This window comes from Bubalus kerabau, chromosome 4 (assembly GCF_029407905.1).
Source record: "Bubalus kerabau isolate K-KA32 ecotype Philippines breed swamp buffalo chromosome 4, PCC_UOA_SB_1v2, whole genome shotgun sequence".
Taxonomy (NCBI): Eukaryota; Metazoa; Chordata; class Mammalia; order Artiodactyla; family Bovidae; genus Bubalus; species Bubalus kerabau.
Window position 1 is genome coordinate 32175419 of NC_073627.1, and position 15086 is coordinate 32190504.

Sequence of the window (15086 nt, forward strand, 5' to 3'; positions counted from 1 at the left end):
ATCTGCCTACCTCCTTTCCTCATTCAATAAATTTCTATTCATAAGAATAGTAGAGTGGGTAACCGTTCCCTTCTCCAGGGGGTCTTCCCAACCCAGGGATCGAACCCAGGTCTGCCACACTGTAGGCAGCTTCTTTACCATCTGAGCCACCAGGGAAGCCCCATAAAAAGTAATAATAATTAACATCAATTGCCTACTTTCTAAGTACCAGGCCCTTCTTTAAGAACCAAATATGTCATTTAACTTTCTCAGCAACCTCCTCTGTTGGGAAAGTTAGGTGCCCAAGTCACAGGTAGACACAGAGCTGGCACACCAGCCTGGTCAGCGAGCCTGGGCTCTGCCCTCAGGCTCCTGACCTCTCTAAGCACCTCTCTTGTGCAGATAAACAGATGGGGGCAGTCAGATGCATCCTTACAAATCGTGAAGAGCGCCGTGAAGGGACAGTGTGGGTGTGACGCAGGGCAGCAGTCAGGGGGCAGGTGGGGCCTGCTGCCACTGCACTGCCTGGTCCCTCACCACGGTCCTCCCCTCTGCCTGGTGGTGTCTCCTTGTTACAATATCTATTGCCCAGCTTTTGCTTTTCCACGTAGACTCTGAGAGAGAATCGACCTTCCTGTCAGCCCAGCACACGACACAGGTGCCCAGGGAGTGTCTGCCGTGTGGCTAGCACTTGAGCTGCGATCCCTGCGGTGGAAGGAGGTGGGGGCTGGAGAGGGACCAGACCACACAGCCTCCGTGGGTCAAAGCTAGCATTTTCTTCTCTACCCTCTCAAGAGCTTGAGAGCCAGAACAGGTGTGATGGCTTTATGACCACCCACCAGCGGTTGCCCAGCACCTCCCGGGGAGTCTGGGTGCTTGACCCCCCACCCCCACTAAAAGCCCTGCAGTGGAACCTCACAGCATCCTCCCCACCCCGTGTCTCAGGCTTCTGCTGTGCTGTGCTGGACACGCATCCTCTGGCTGATGTTTCACGTCTCTGGGTCTTTACTCATGACCTTCTCGCTGCCTGGAAAGATCTCCCCTCATAGCATCCACCTGGTAAGTGCCCACCTCACCTTCAGAGGCTCTGGCCCCTTCTCCAGGAGGCTCTCCTGACCTCCAGAGGCTGCAATGACCCCTGTCGACCCCTCCCTTGTACACCTACAGCACGGCCCGACTTCTAGCCCTGTGTAGAGCTGCTCTGCTGTATTGTTTTACTGCACTTACTTATACAACTGCCTTCCTCTGCCACACTGGGGGCTGCTCTTTTTGATCACTCGTGAAAGGAGTCAATACTCGTGTGAGGATCCTTCCTGAAAATAACTTTCAAGAAGAGATGGCCACACTGGATAAGCGTTTCCTACTACCTAAAGAACTTCTTTCCACCAGGCAGGGGAACATCAAGGGGATTTCAACAGCCTACCCCTCCTTGATAATTCTGACTTGAACTAAGCAGAATAAACAAAATTCTGTGCAAGTGAAAACTAGTTCAGTTGCATATTCCTGACTTTCAAAGGCATTAAAGCAAAGTCCTGAAGCCTAAATGTTCACTGAGCACTTAGGGAAAGGGTCATTTTTTAATACAAGCTGACTGTACTTAAGCCAGGATGGCTAAATATCTCTCTGCTAAAAAACTTAGGAACTGTTTTTCTTCTTCTGTGAAAACATGTCAGACTTTGAATTGAAGGCCTGTCTAATTGTTCCAGGTTAACCACATGCTTATTTAAATAAGCTATGTTGCCATTCAGTCATTTATTCAAGAGTAAGTGAAAATCAAGGGGGTAGGGGTAGAATCCATGCTCAGTCCCTTACTAATACCCTAATTTACCAAATCCCTGAATATTTTTATAAGAATTGATAATCTGGACTTAAGACAGTTTTATATTCTTAACACCCGATGTTTTGGTTAATCCCCATTATTTTAAATTAGGAGTTGACAGCATTAACTTTGGAAGAGAAATCTTTATTCACATATCTTCAGAAAGCTGTTTAAGGTAATTATACACAGCACTGTTTAATCCTTCTTATTAGTTCACCTAATAACAGTAATATGAACGACTGCAATTTTCTACATCATCAGCCATAGTTTTGCTAAAAGCAACACCAGACTAACATAATTTTTACTCAGATATGTTAATGAAAATACTAGGATGTTACACTAGACTTTCATTTCAGCATTAGTTTCCTTTTTTATGAGCTAGCAGGTAAACATCCTCCAGGATTAAAGGAATCTCATTGGAACAAAAGCATATTATCTTAGCATTGTAAGGTTACACGGTATATTTTAAGGTACAAAGATACTCTATGTTACAAGTATACATAAATCTTATTAACTACTAAATTTTCTCTTTTGTTTCATCCTATCTTTATGTTCCATCACTCAGATCCTTCAGAATGTCTTTGTTCCCCCTTGTGATTGCTGCTTCCGGGAGAAATCTGGCATAGCATCTAAAGGAAACGCCAGCGCGAGGTTTTCCTTAAGATTAATCACACAGGTAAGCAATTTCCCCTTCTTGCCAAACAGTATTTTCTAAAACTTCTTAGAAAATCAATAAGACAGGGCTGGGTGGTCGTGGCAATGTGAATTTTAGGATTTACTTTAATCACTTACACACACATTTTAAAGGTCTGATAGCTTGCCTAAAGCAGTATGGAGCTCCTTTACTGGTTAGAAATTAGCAGGAGACAAAGGATTCTCAGAAGTCAGTCTGTTTTCAAGAGCACAGGCCTCACAGACCTGTTCCACTGTCCACTGCCGACACCCTGATTCCTCTTCAAGAGTCTGGGAGTTTGGTGTGGAATTCAGAACCATCAAATGACTCCAATTCTAAAGTATAAATACTAAAGCATCCACTTTTTTCATGTGTTAAACTTTAAAAGCAGTGACTAAGGCAAAGAGAGTATGAGATGGTCTCCCAGGGTCAGTCTACATGGTCAGGTTCAACAGCAGTGCCATCAATGAAGAGTCATCTAACCCAGAAAACAGCAGGGTCAGGAGGAGGAGGGTCTGTGGTTCAGAGCAGAGAACAGACATGCTTACGGGATTCAGAACAAGCTACTGGGAAAGGCAAAACATAACTGAAGATTTTGGGGAAAGAAAGATAATTTGGGAAGAAACTCAACTTGACCCCTGCCGGCTGGTGAGATGGAGCCAGCCAGGGAGGAAGCAGGTTTCTATCTTCCACATCACAGTCAAGCACGACCCACTACTCAGAGATGCAGCCACAAAGCCCAGCTCCAGAAACCCAGATTAGCCTCACTTCTGTCATCTCCATGCGAGTCTCAATTAAATACCTGCTTTTTTGATTTATCAACCTTTTTTCACCAATAGTACAAGTATTAGTCGCTCAGTCATGTTTGACTCTTTGTAACCTCATGGACTGTAGCCTGCCAGGATTGCTCTGTCCATGGAATTTTCCAGGTAAGAATACTGGAGTGGGTTGCCATTCCATTCTCCAGGGGATCTTCCTGACTCAGGGATCAAAGGTGGGTCTCCTGAATTGCAGGCAGATTCTTTACCATCTGAGTCACCAGGGAAACCCAATATTTTTCACCGATATTTTTTAGATTTATTGGAACTGACAACGCAACTCCACAGGCCTCTGAGGCAGAGCACAAATGACAGCTGCTGAGCCTAAGTCACCACATGTTCAAACACCGGGCAGGTATTACACACTGCTGCTGCTGCTGCTGCTAAGTCGCTTCAGTCGTGTCAGACTCTGTGCGACCCCGTAGACGGCAGCCTACCAGGCTCACTAGGAATACATAAATACGCATATTCACTCACACACACACACACATTATAGTTTGCAAGGTTAACACTGAGGAAAACAAACACGTCTCCTTGCCATTCTCTATATTACGACCCTAACTGGAGACAAATGGATGGTAACCAGATTCTCAAAGTGGGCCCAAAACAGGCCAAACTTTTATATTAACAACAATCACAACAGCTAACATTAACGGAGCACTTGGCTTTCATAGAGATGAGTGCCTCAAATCCTCCCATCTCACTAGAGACGGAGATGTCACCAACCCATGAAGGTCCCCTCGCCTCGGGGCTCCACAGCGAGAATGCCAGCAGTCACCTGAGCAAAGGTGACTTGTTCAGCGGTAACGGCCCTCATCTGAGTGGTGCTGAGACTAAAACATTCCGAGTGAGAGGAAGAAGCAGCGAGCTCGGGGTCGCATCCAAAAATTCTGCTCTCAACCCCGCCAGGTGTGTAATCAACGGCACAGCTAAGCGTCACTTCATTCTTCTACACCACAACGGGATGATGCCACCACACAGCCAGTTAATGCAGCACGTAAATCATAAACACTGTCTATGAACCTATGTTCAGGCTACTGTCGACTCTACATCTGCAGGCAGAGCTTCACCTGGAGGTATTTAGGTTATGAATTCCAGTGCCAAACTCACTCGACTCGGCTGGATCATTCTGGAGCAGAGAATCAAATGTAATTTAGGAAGTATTTGGGGTTTTATATATATAAATGCAGGAAAAGAGACTCGGCATTGAACGTGCATTTTCTTTCTGATGTTGCTCAGTAATGCTCATCATTTGCCTTCTATGAAAAACACATTTAGCTGGAGACTCCCATGTGCTACTCAGAGACCCTGCAGACCCAACTTAGAGCAGTAGCTAATCCGGGTTGTCTGAATGAGCCACAAGTTGTGGATTTCAGAGGTCTTGGAGGGAATGAGAGTCGCCCACCAGTTAAAACATCAAAGCCCAACAAGTCACAACATTCGGGAGAAAAATACATTTCTCGTATATTGATTTTTCTTATACACACGATGTTCTATAAATCACATCGCCGGCGCTCGCTGACATCAGTCGGACTCGCCCAGGATACAACACTGGGTTCCCTAACCACTTCTGTCCACCATGGAAGATGAAAGTCAGTTCCTATTGCTTAAGGCGGACTGCAGAGTCAAAACAAAAGAAACATCAGAGAAAGCGAAAATGGAGAGAGACGCTTTAGATATTAATCAAGTATTCACTGGGAAAACAGGAAAATCTTTATCTGTCTCCCCTCTTGCAGTTTAAAAGCCTGTGGATTTTCTTCTGCCCTGCCCACCCTATAATTCAGAGCTCTTTATCCAAAGCTCTTCCTTTTTACCTTATTTCAGCCGTGAAAAGTCTCTCAAGCATTGTCAGTATCAAACAAAAAACACGTCTCTTCTTGACCCCATTTCATTCACACCTCTTGATCTCTTTCATTTCCTTTCATAAAAATTCTTCAACATCCACAGATACACCAGACCCCAAAGATAACAGAGCCTTATCGCCTTTACCTTTCTAATTATAACCTACCCCTCAGATCTGAAACTTGACTTACGTTTTGGGCCTTTCTTGTAATTTTCTCCAAAATAACGTCTCAGAGAACATCAATAGTTCTTCTTAGAGCTAAGTCTAAGTTATGAATTCATTTGTCATCCATTTGATCTTTCAAAAGAGTCAGTTTCTGAAATCCTATAAACCTAGATTTAAACAAGCCCTAGCTAATACATGTGAAATGCTCAGAACATGACTTGGCATCTGACAGGTATCAGCTATGACTGTTGTTATGATGGAAACTTCCTGCTACTTCCCTTCACTTCCCCCGTAAATATTTCTTTTTTCCATTATGACTTCCTGGGCAATTTCACCCTGCTGGCCTGCTCTCTGCTGTGGGAAGAGGGGATGGTTGCTCGAGATCAGGGAATCCTATTTACCGGTATCAAGGAGTTAAGCGTTCCCCTGCAACAACACAAGTACCTGTAACCACAGTTGGAAAGTGACTGGGAGCACCGGTCACGTGGACTAAGGGACACTGAGCTTTCACAGACAGGAGAAGATGACCCGCTGGTTGAAGGCAGGAGGAGGCCGACATCTGCTCAATAGAAGGAAGACATTTCTAGTCACCAGGTTGCCCATCAATAGAGCCAGGTACTCTGGGTTCGATCCCTGGGTCGGGAAGATCCCCTGGAGAAGGGAATGGCTACCCACTCCAGTATTCTTGCCTGGGAAATCTCATGGATAGAGGAGCCAGGTGGGCTACAGTCCATTGGGTCACAAAGAGTCAGACACGACTGAGCGACTAATGCACCCTGCAAGCAAGTGACAAGTGTAGTAATCGATCTCTGCCAGGGGTATTGTAAGAGCTAAAGAATTCATCAAACCTCTTCAACAGCTTACTGATGGCAGAGTAGTAACGGAGGGAAACACTCTTTGTCTGAGCTGTAAGTGCTCACACCCAGCACCACAACTGGCATGACAGTAGGTCCAACAGGTGCCTACAGAGAGGGTGAAAGTGAGGCAAGCCAGGTGGCCTGGGTCCAGTCGGTGCACTTGAGAGGAGAAAAGCCAGCGCCTGAGCCCCGATATTTTGATACAAAGATGCTTTTAGCACAGCTCACTTATAGTGAAGGGCTTCCCTTCTGGCTCAGCTTGTAAAACATCTGCCTGAAATGCAGGAGACCCTGGTTTGATTCCTGGGTCAGGAAGATCTGCTGGAGAAGGGATAGGCTACCCACTCCAGTATTCATGAGCTTCTCTTGTGGCTCAGCTGGTAAAGAATCCACCTGCAATGTGGGAGACCTGGGTTCAATCCCTGGATTGGGAAGATCCCCTGAAGAAGGGAAAGGCTATGCACTCCAGTATTCTGGCCTGGAGAGTTCCATGGACTGTACAGTCCATGGGGTCGCAAAGAGTCAGACATGACTAAGAGACTTTCACTTTCATTTACAGCGAAAGAGATGAAGTGTGGGTGGGCTACGAATAGAGAGACTGGTGATTTCCTGTCTGAATTGGAACACTTGAGAGTCAAAAGGGGCATGAAGAGTTATTACACAAGGAACAGCAGCATGAACCAGGCCGTGTGGTCAACCTGGCCATCAGCGGGCAGAAGAAACGTGAGCCAGGCTGCCCGAGGCTGAAACCATAGCCGGGATCTCAAGTAAAATCAGAAGGAGAAATTATCAAAGCAGCAGTTCTCATTGGAGGGACTGTGGTTCCCAAGGAACACTTGGCAAAGTCTGAAGACATTTTCATTTGTCACACTGGGGGGGGTCGGTGCCAACAGCACCCCGTTGGCAAAGATGGGGACACTGGGAAACACCCCCCCGGTGCTGAGGACCATTTTCCAGCCCAACCGCCAGGAGTGCCGAGACTCAGAATTCCTCTATTAAAAATTACAAGATCTGACTGAGTTAACATATGAAACATTGGCATTTCAAAACCCCTGCCCAAAGACCGCAGAACATATTCAAACCCTACAGGACAAAAGTTAATCCAGTCTACAGACTGCAAGATCTCTTGAACAAAGGCATATGTCCAACAGCAAAATGGGCAAACACTGACAAACAGAAACAGCAAGTAAGCATTTAAAAAGTCTCCCAATGAAAAAAACCCAACTCCACCTCCTCTGTAATCAGACCACCTTGAATCAAAAGGGCAACATCTAAGGACACCTATAGACCCAGCATAGATTTCAGGGTCAGTGAGGAGCAGTCCCATGGCACCAAATGGAAGTATAAGCAGATTAAAGCAAACAGAGACCTTCAGGAAGAAATTTAGCTGCACTTAAAGCACACATCGTTTTAAATTTTAACTTTCTTTTAGTTAAATCACACAGTTTCAGCAATCTATCTAAAGAAATAGTGAAGGACGGGGTTCAAAGATTCAGCTATAAGAATTTCAGTTTAGGATTATTTATCTGGGCAAAAACTGAAAATCCCTAAAATGTTAAACAAAGAGAAACTGATTAAACAAATCATGGTACATCTACAGAAGACTCTTAAAATCATGCTATAAGGCAAATACTGACACAGAAAGACGTTCGTGATATACTACTTAAAGGAAAAAATATATAGAAACTATGCATATTACATAAACCATTTCTGTGCGATATTAATATATGCCTGAAGGTATGTGTGTGAAAAAGGCCTATACAGCAATAACATAAATCAAAATGTTAAGCAGTGGATCTCTTCAGTGCTGGGCTACAGGCCACGAGGGCAGGGCTTGTTGCTTTTTCTCTACTGTGACTCTAACACTCAGAAGAGTGCCAGGCACAAGCAAAACACAACATTTAAAATGTCATTTTTACTTATTTATAGTTTCTTACAGATTTTGCAATAAACACTTAATTTGCATAATAGTTTCTTCCTTCCTGTGGCTTTTTTTTTCACAGTCATAAAGCAATGGTATTTATTTATTATTTTTACTTACAATGATTCACCTTTTTTATTGGGATTTAATGGCACAATAATTTTTTCAATGTTGCTTTTAAAAAAAGAATAATTCAATGGTAAAACAAAATGTTTAACAAGAGAAATGGAAATAATGCCACCTATCCCTCAGGGTTGTAAGGTTTAAATAATAATTTGTGTGAATACACTCTGTAAATGCTAAGGCACTGCATGAATGTTAGAAATTAATTATTCTGCTAAAATCATACATTCCAGAGTTAAACCATTGTCACACATGCTTTGGCTGGTGGCCTTCCTCCCAGCAATTTTACTTCCCGTATTTTGTCCTCTAACAACAAAGGTGTGTGTGGCATCACTTGTAGGAGCAGAGCTAAAAGGGCAGAGGACTGGCACAGCCATGAAATCAAACAGTGCATCATTATTAAAATCAACCTGTATATATGCACTTATTGACACACACTCTTGATCTTTATTTAAAAAACTCATGCATATGTAACATAAGTAAAATAATCCTACTTCAGTTCAGTTGCTTAGTCGCGTCCAACTCTTTGTGACCCCATGGACTGCAGCACTCCAGGCCTCCCTGTCCATCACGAACTCTTGGCATCCACCCAAACTCATGTCCATTCAGTCAGTGATGCCATCCAACTATCTCATCCTCTGTCGTCCCCTTCTCCTCCTGCCCTCAATCTTTCCCAGCATCAGGGTCTTTTCAGATGAGTCAGCTCTTTGCATCAGGTGGCCAAAGATTGAAGTTTCAACTTCAACACCAGTCCTTCCAATGAACACTCAGGACTGATCTCCTTTAGGATGGACTGGTTGGATCTCCTTGCAGTCCAAGGGACTCTCAAGGGTCTTCTTCAATATCACAGTTCAAAAGCATCAATTCTTTGGTGCTCAGCTTTCTTTATAGTCCAACCCTCACATGCATACCTGACTACTGGAAAAACCATAGCCTTGACTAGACAGACCTTTGTTGGCAGAGTAATGTCTCTGCTTTCTAACATGTTGTCTAGGTTGGCCATAACTTTTCTTCCAAGGAGTAAGTGTCTTTTAATTTCATGGCTGCAGTCACCATCTGCAGTGATGTTGGAGCCCCCCAAAATAAAGTCAGCCACTGTTTCCCCATCTATTTGCCATGAAGTGATGGGACCAGAGGCCATGATCTTCATTTTCTGAATGTTGAGCTTTAAGCCAACTTTTTCACTCTCCTCTTTCACTTTCATCAAGAGGCTCTTTAGTTCCTCTTCACTTTCTGCCATAAGGGTGGTGTCATCTGCATATCTGAGGTTACTGATATTTCTCCCAGCAATCTTGATTCCAGCTTGTGCTTCTTCCAGCCCAGCATTTCTCATGATAATCTCTGCATATAAGTTAAATAAGCAGGGTGACAATATACAGCCTTGACGTACTTCTTTTCCTATTTGAAACCAGTCTGTTGTTCCATGTCCCTTTCTAACTGTTGCTTCCTGACCTGCATATAGGTTTCTCAAGAGGCAGGTCAGGTGGTCTGGTATTCCCATCTCTTTCAGAATTTTCCACAGTTGATTGTGATCCACAGTCAAAGGCTTTGGCATAGTCAATAAAGCAGAAATAGATGTTTTTCTGGAACTTTCTTGCTTTTTCCATGATCCAGCGGATGTTGGCAATTGGATCTCTGGTTCCTCTGCCTTTTCTAAAACCAGCTTGAACATCTGGAAGTTCACGGTTCACGTATTGCTGAAGCCTGGCTTGGAGAATTTTGAGCATTACTTGACTAGCATGTGAGATGAGTGCAATTACAATCCCACTTACAGCTTATTAAAACAGTATCTGTCATGTCAAACAATCAAAATGGTTGTGATGATAATTTTTTGATAATTTTTATCTTTCAGTTTGTTAATTCATTCTACTTGAGCTCACTCAGCTTTTTCCTTTTGGCCTCTCTGTTTTCAAGATAAGATCAGTCAAGGCCATCTATAACATTTTATTTTCCATTCGCTGAATTTTATGGATTGTTTTCATCCCTGGAAGGCACTCCCACTCTCAAGCTGCCCTATGGCTTTAAATGAAGCATGTGTATGGTTTACAAAACATGGGTGTAATTGCTTTTTACATTTTCATGTTAGTGGTTTCTTATATATACATGTATCTCTTTATGCATTAGTCAGGACTTCATATATCAGAGGCTAAATCTCATTTTCCCTCCTTAAAAGAAAGGTTAAGAACTGCTTTCCAAAGCTTTATGTTTCCTACTTTTACACAGAGAGATCACAGAAGTAGGGTATAAAGAAGAAACACTCAGAACTAAATGAATAACAGCAATGAGAAGTATTTTTAAAAACATGAAATGTTACTTGAATCCTTCTGTAAATGTGACAGGGGACATTTTCTTCCCACAGAACTCTATCAGAAGCTGGAGATCAGTCTTGCACACCAACCACACTTCTGCACTCTTTTAGTAGGAAGCCAGCTCCTTTAAAAAACCAGGAAGCTCTTCCTTTTCGACTGTTTCTTTCTCTGCATGCTTTCAAAAGCTCATGCAAATCCTTGTGGCCTTGTGCTCTTTGATGCTAAAGAAAAGCATTGATGAAAATGGCCTCACCTTCCTTTATTTTATGAGACTGCTTAACAACACTAGAATTAAAATATCCCCACCGTTATTTAGAAAATACTGTCATTTGAGAAGCTGACACTATTATAATGATGAAATTCGATGATGGAAATCAGTGAGATTTTTTTAAGTATTACAAGGCTTCCGAATGAAATCAGAGCCCAAGACAAGTGGAGGGAAGCAATACGGATAAACAGGAGAGGATGAGGAAAGTATTTGTGTGCCCAACAGCCCTGACTGAGGGTGGACACCATGCCCAACGCTGCTGATGCCTGTGGGGGGTATGAGAAAGTTCTAGAAGAAGAGCGGGACAGTTGTGTGTGTGAAAGGTAGGCAGGGCTAGGACACAAGCCTGAGGAGGAGGCAGGACAAGACTCTTGGCATTTGTCATCACAGAAAGAATCCCCCTATGGAGGCTGCAGCTTCCCCAGCAGTTTAAAACCCACAGAACCCAACTCAGCCCCTGGAGCAAACTGTGAAATAACACGGCCATCTAAACGCATTTCAACTTAAAACATTTCTAAAACCTTGGTTTATGTTCAGCTTCCATAATAAACTTCTGCCTAATATAAATCATTCCACTTTATTTCCTCCAGATATTTCTTTGCTACAATTGAATAGTTTTACTCCATCATGAATTCTTGACCACCTTTTTATTCCTTTTGGTGGTGATGGTGGGGGGGAGGGGGGTCAGACAGCTCCAACTCAAGGCCAGTCTATTTTTTTAAAAGACTTTTTGATGTAGATCATTTTATTTATTTATTTTATTTCATTTTTTAAAGTGTTTATTGACTCTGTTACATCTGTTTTATGTTTTGGTTTTTTTGGCCCCAAGGCATGTGGGATGTTAACTCCCTGACCAGGGATCGAACTCGTACCTCCTGCCTTGGAAGGCAAAGTCCTAACCACTGGACTGCAAGGGAAGTCCCCCACTCTGTGTCATCTTTTATAATATCTAGGGACCATTTGATGTTTATGAGCTTGTGTTGCTATTTTCTGAGTCTCCATACTTTTGTCCGAAGCCTCTATTAAAATCTATGTAACTGGAACAGAAGACAGCAATTGATATTATTAATCTTATGACCTGGATTTATAACTACTGAATACATACAAGTGATAATTTAATATTTTAAATTTTAATTTTAAATATTTTGAAAAATAGACCCACAAATAGTCACATAAACCCAATTTGCTTATACTGCTTTTTATTCAAATCGTCATTAAAAATGTGTTCATTGTGAAACCGTCATCAATCTCTTCGCTGGGGAACAAGGGAGGGTACAACAGGAAGAGATGGCTTGTGGTTTACAGGAGGGGCGTGGGGGGTGGTGGTGAGTAGAGCTGGTTGAACCTCCTGCAGCACTGTTTCGATGTAAAATCGGAACAGAAAATTAACTTTATTTGAAACGCACTGACCCTTCTCCAAGCAGCTGATAACACATGGTAAAAGCACACTGATTGTAGATGTTTCTGAATGAAAAGGCTCATGCTTTGCAGACTACCAGCGCATGCATCCACTTGGCCAAGCTGTTTTCCTGCTGGTAACTTCAATTCCTGTTTTAAAACCATGCCAACTCCTCTTGGGTGTTCTGGTGAGGAGAATGACTTTCTTTACATTTTAGCCAAGACTTTTCCACCACAATATCTTATGAGAAAGCCACAAGGTTGGGGCATACACTGCAGTGACCAGGCTGGGGAGGGGAAGGCATTTTAGAGAATTATTTTGACATTTAAAATAATAGTGAGGGGAAGAAGTATTAAAAATAACGTGCTAATTAATTTTTCTGATATATTCTGATTCCACGGGCCAAGTTTACTGAGGACTGAATTAAAGAATTTTTTTTTTTAAAGATGGATGTGCTTGTTTAAAATACACTGTTTTGCATAGTGGTGGTTTTAAAATGCAAACAAGTCAAACCAAAGGAAGAACAACACATAATAATGTAAGCTTGGGGGAATGTGCCTGAAGTGCGAAAGAGAAGCGAGTCTGATAGCTCTAAAGCACTTTCTAAAAAATGAACTATTTTAATTGAATTGAATTAATTAGCTTATTTTTTGGCCGTGCCATGTGGCATGTGGGATCTTAGTTCCCCAACCAGGGATCAAACATGCACCCTGTGAATTGGAAGCACAGAGTCCTAACCACCGGACTGTCAGGGAAATCTCTCTAAAACACTTTCCAACCTCAAAGCCTGGTCATTTGAGAAAGATACTCTATTGCTCTCGCTTCTGAATATACCTGAAAACGTTTCACCTGAAAAGAAAAAGACAGACTGGTTCGGGGCCCCAAACCTTGCAAGACACGCAGCGTTCTAGGCTCACAGGACCTTCCCAGCAATGGGTGTGATTTGGGAGGGGTCTTTTTCTTTTTAAATGCCACAATATGACAATCTCAGAAGAAGCGACGGTAGCCTGACCCGGCTGAAAGGTGTTGCACTAACCTGATTGATGGAGTTGGCAGCGCAGGAAGCCAGGCCTGTTCCAGCAAAGGTAAGCAGGAAGCAGGACCAGTCAAAAGGCGCTGGAGCCAGGGCGAAGCCAGCTGAGGTGGTGCTGACGACCAGGGCTGCAACAAAGAAACAAACCAGGGGCTGTCACCAGGCAGGGTGGAGGGTCCCGGCCATGCAAGCCCGCCTCCAGGCAGACCAATCCCCACCGCACGAGCATGGACTGCAGGCTAACCTTTCATTGGAAAATTAAGCTTTACAGAACATCATTCCGATAATAAAAACTCTATGTTTATTACAGAAAAATGCCATTACATTCAAGAGGAAAAACTAAGTGGGTGTTTCAGATCCAGTCGTTCACTTATTCACTCAACACTCACTCACTGCATACCTAATCCACAATCAGTACCTACTAGACGTGAGGCATTGTGCTGAGCAGGTTAGGCTCTATTCTGCCTTGAGGTCCTTGTACTTTTTATTCCCTCTGCCTCTTCCCCTGGCTGGATCCTCCTCATCTTCCAGGTCCTGCCTTAGAGATCGTATCTTAGGGAGAACTGCCCCATCATCTCATGTGCAGGAAGCCCTCCAGGCTGACAGTGCCCTTGCGCTTCCTTTCTGGCGCTTGTCACTCTCTGGCTTCCGCCTGGAATATAAGCTCCATGGAGGCAGGTGCCCTGACTGTCTGGCTCGCTGCTACTTTCGGGGATCCCACTGCGCCAGGCAAGGAGTACTTACTGGGGGCTGAGGAGGCAGGGTGCTAGCTGTCACACTGCAGAACGGCAAGCTAAGGAGTTTGCACTCTTCTGGTCAAGAAGCCCCCTATCACTGGCTGTTTAACCAGGAGCAGTGGGCACCTTGACTTAGAACACACAGAGGGGCCATCTGAGAGGCTCGACTATCAATCCACAGGGAACGAGGGCAGAGCCATGGGGAACCAGATACACAGAAGGGATGACTTTCTCAGTATATCGTCAGCAAAATCTAGAGTTACCAATATAAAGAACAACCTTAGATCAAAAAAACCAGGTCAACATTTTGCATTGAGCTTTGTAAATAGGTTTAAAAAATCAATTACCATCACGGTGGAAAAGACAGTACCATTATCAGTGAAATGTCAAACTAAAAATACTGTAAGAAGAAAATTCACTTTGTTTGAAATCAAAAAGGGTATGTAGTTGCACAAAACCAATGGTTTTTCTTTTTATTTGCCCCCAGAGCTTGACTGCAGAGAAGGCAATGGCACCCCACTCCAGTACTCTTGCCTGGAAAAATCCCATGGACGGAGAAGCCTGGTAGGCTCCAGTCCATGGGGTCGCTAAGAGTCGCGACTGAGCGACTTCACTTTCACTTTTCATTTTCATGCATTGGAGAAGGAAATGGCAACCCACTCCAGTATTCTTGCCTGGAGAATCCCAGGGACAGAGGAGTCTAGTGGGCTGCCGTCTATGGGGTTGCACAGAGTCGGACATGACTGAAGTGACTTAGCAGCAGCAGCAGAGCTTGACTGGGTGACGAGCAATAAACACAGAACATGTAATTTTTGACTAATGGGTCAACTCTTGAGCTGAGAAGAGACACCAAGTAGTTTGCAAAAAAACTGACAGAGAGAAAAGGATAATGCTTTAGTAAGACTTAGTAATGATTAAATCTACAAAATGGAAATACTGCCTCATTTAAAAATATACAAATTGTAAATGGTAACACAGATTAAAAAATGACAGGGACCATTATTACTAGAGAGGAAGAAATCTGAATTTTTGTAACACATTTCCAGAAAAAGATCAAACGCTAATGAAGAATGTATTTTTACTTCATCAAAGCAATTAAAGAAAGAGAAAGGGAAAGAAAATTGATAAATTGTAAAATTGAC

At 43.3% G+C, this 15086-nt stretch overlaps 1 protein-coding gene across 2 annotated transcripts in view; it reads right to left on the bottom strand.

Moving 5' to 3' along the window:
• The window catches only part of LOC129649245 (protoheme IX farnesyltransferase, mitochondrial), a 110473-nt gene that overhangs the window by 73504 nt on the left and 21883 nt on the right, over positions 1-15086 (bottom strand). For both annotated transcript variants that reach the window (XM_055576471.1, XM_055576473.1), the window contains exon 4: positions 13211-13335. In XM_055576471.1, the coding sequence (XP_055432446.1) occupies positions 13211-13335 (125 nt within the window). The remainder of the gene's footprint in view (positions 1-13210; positions 13336-15086) is intronic.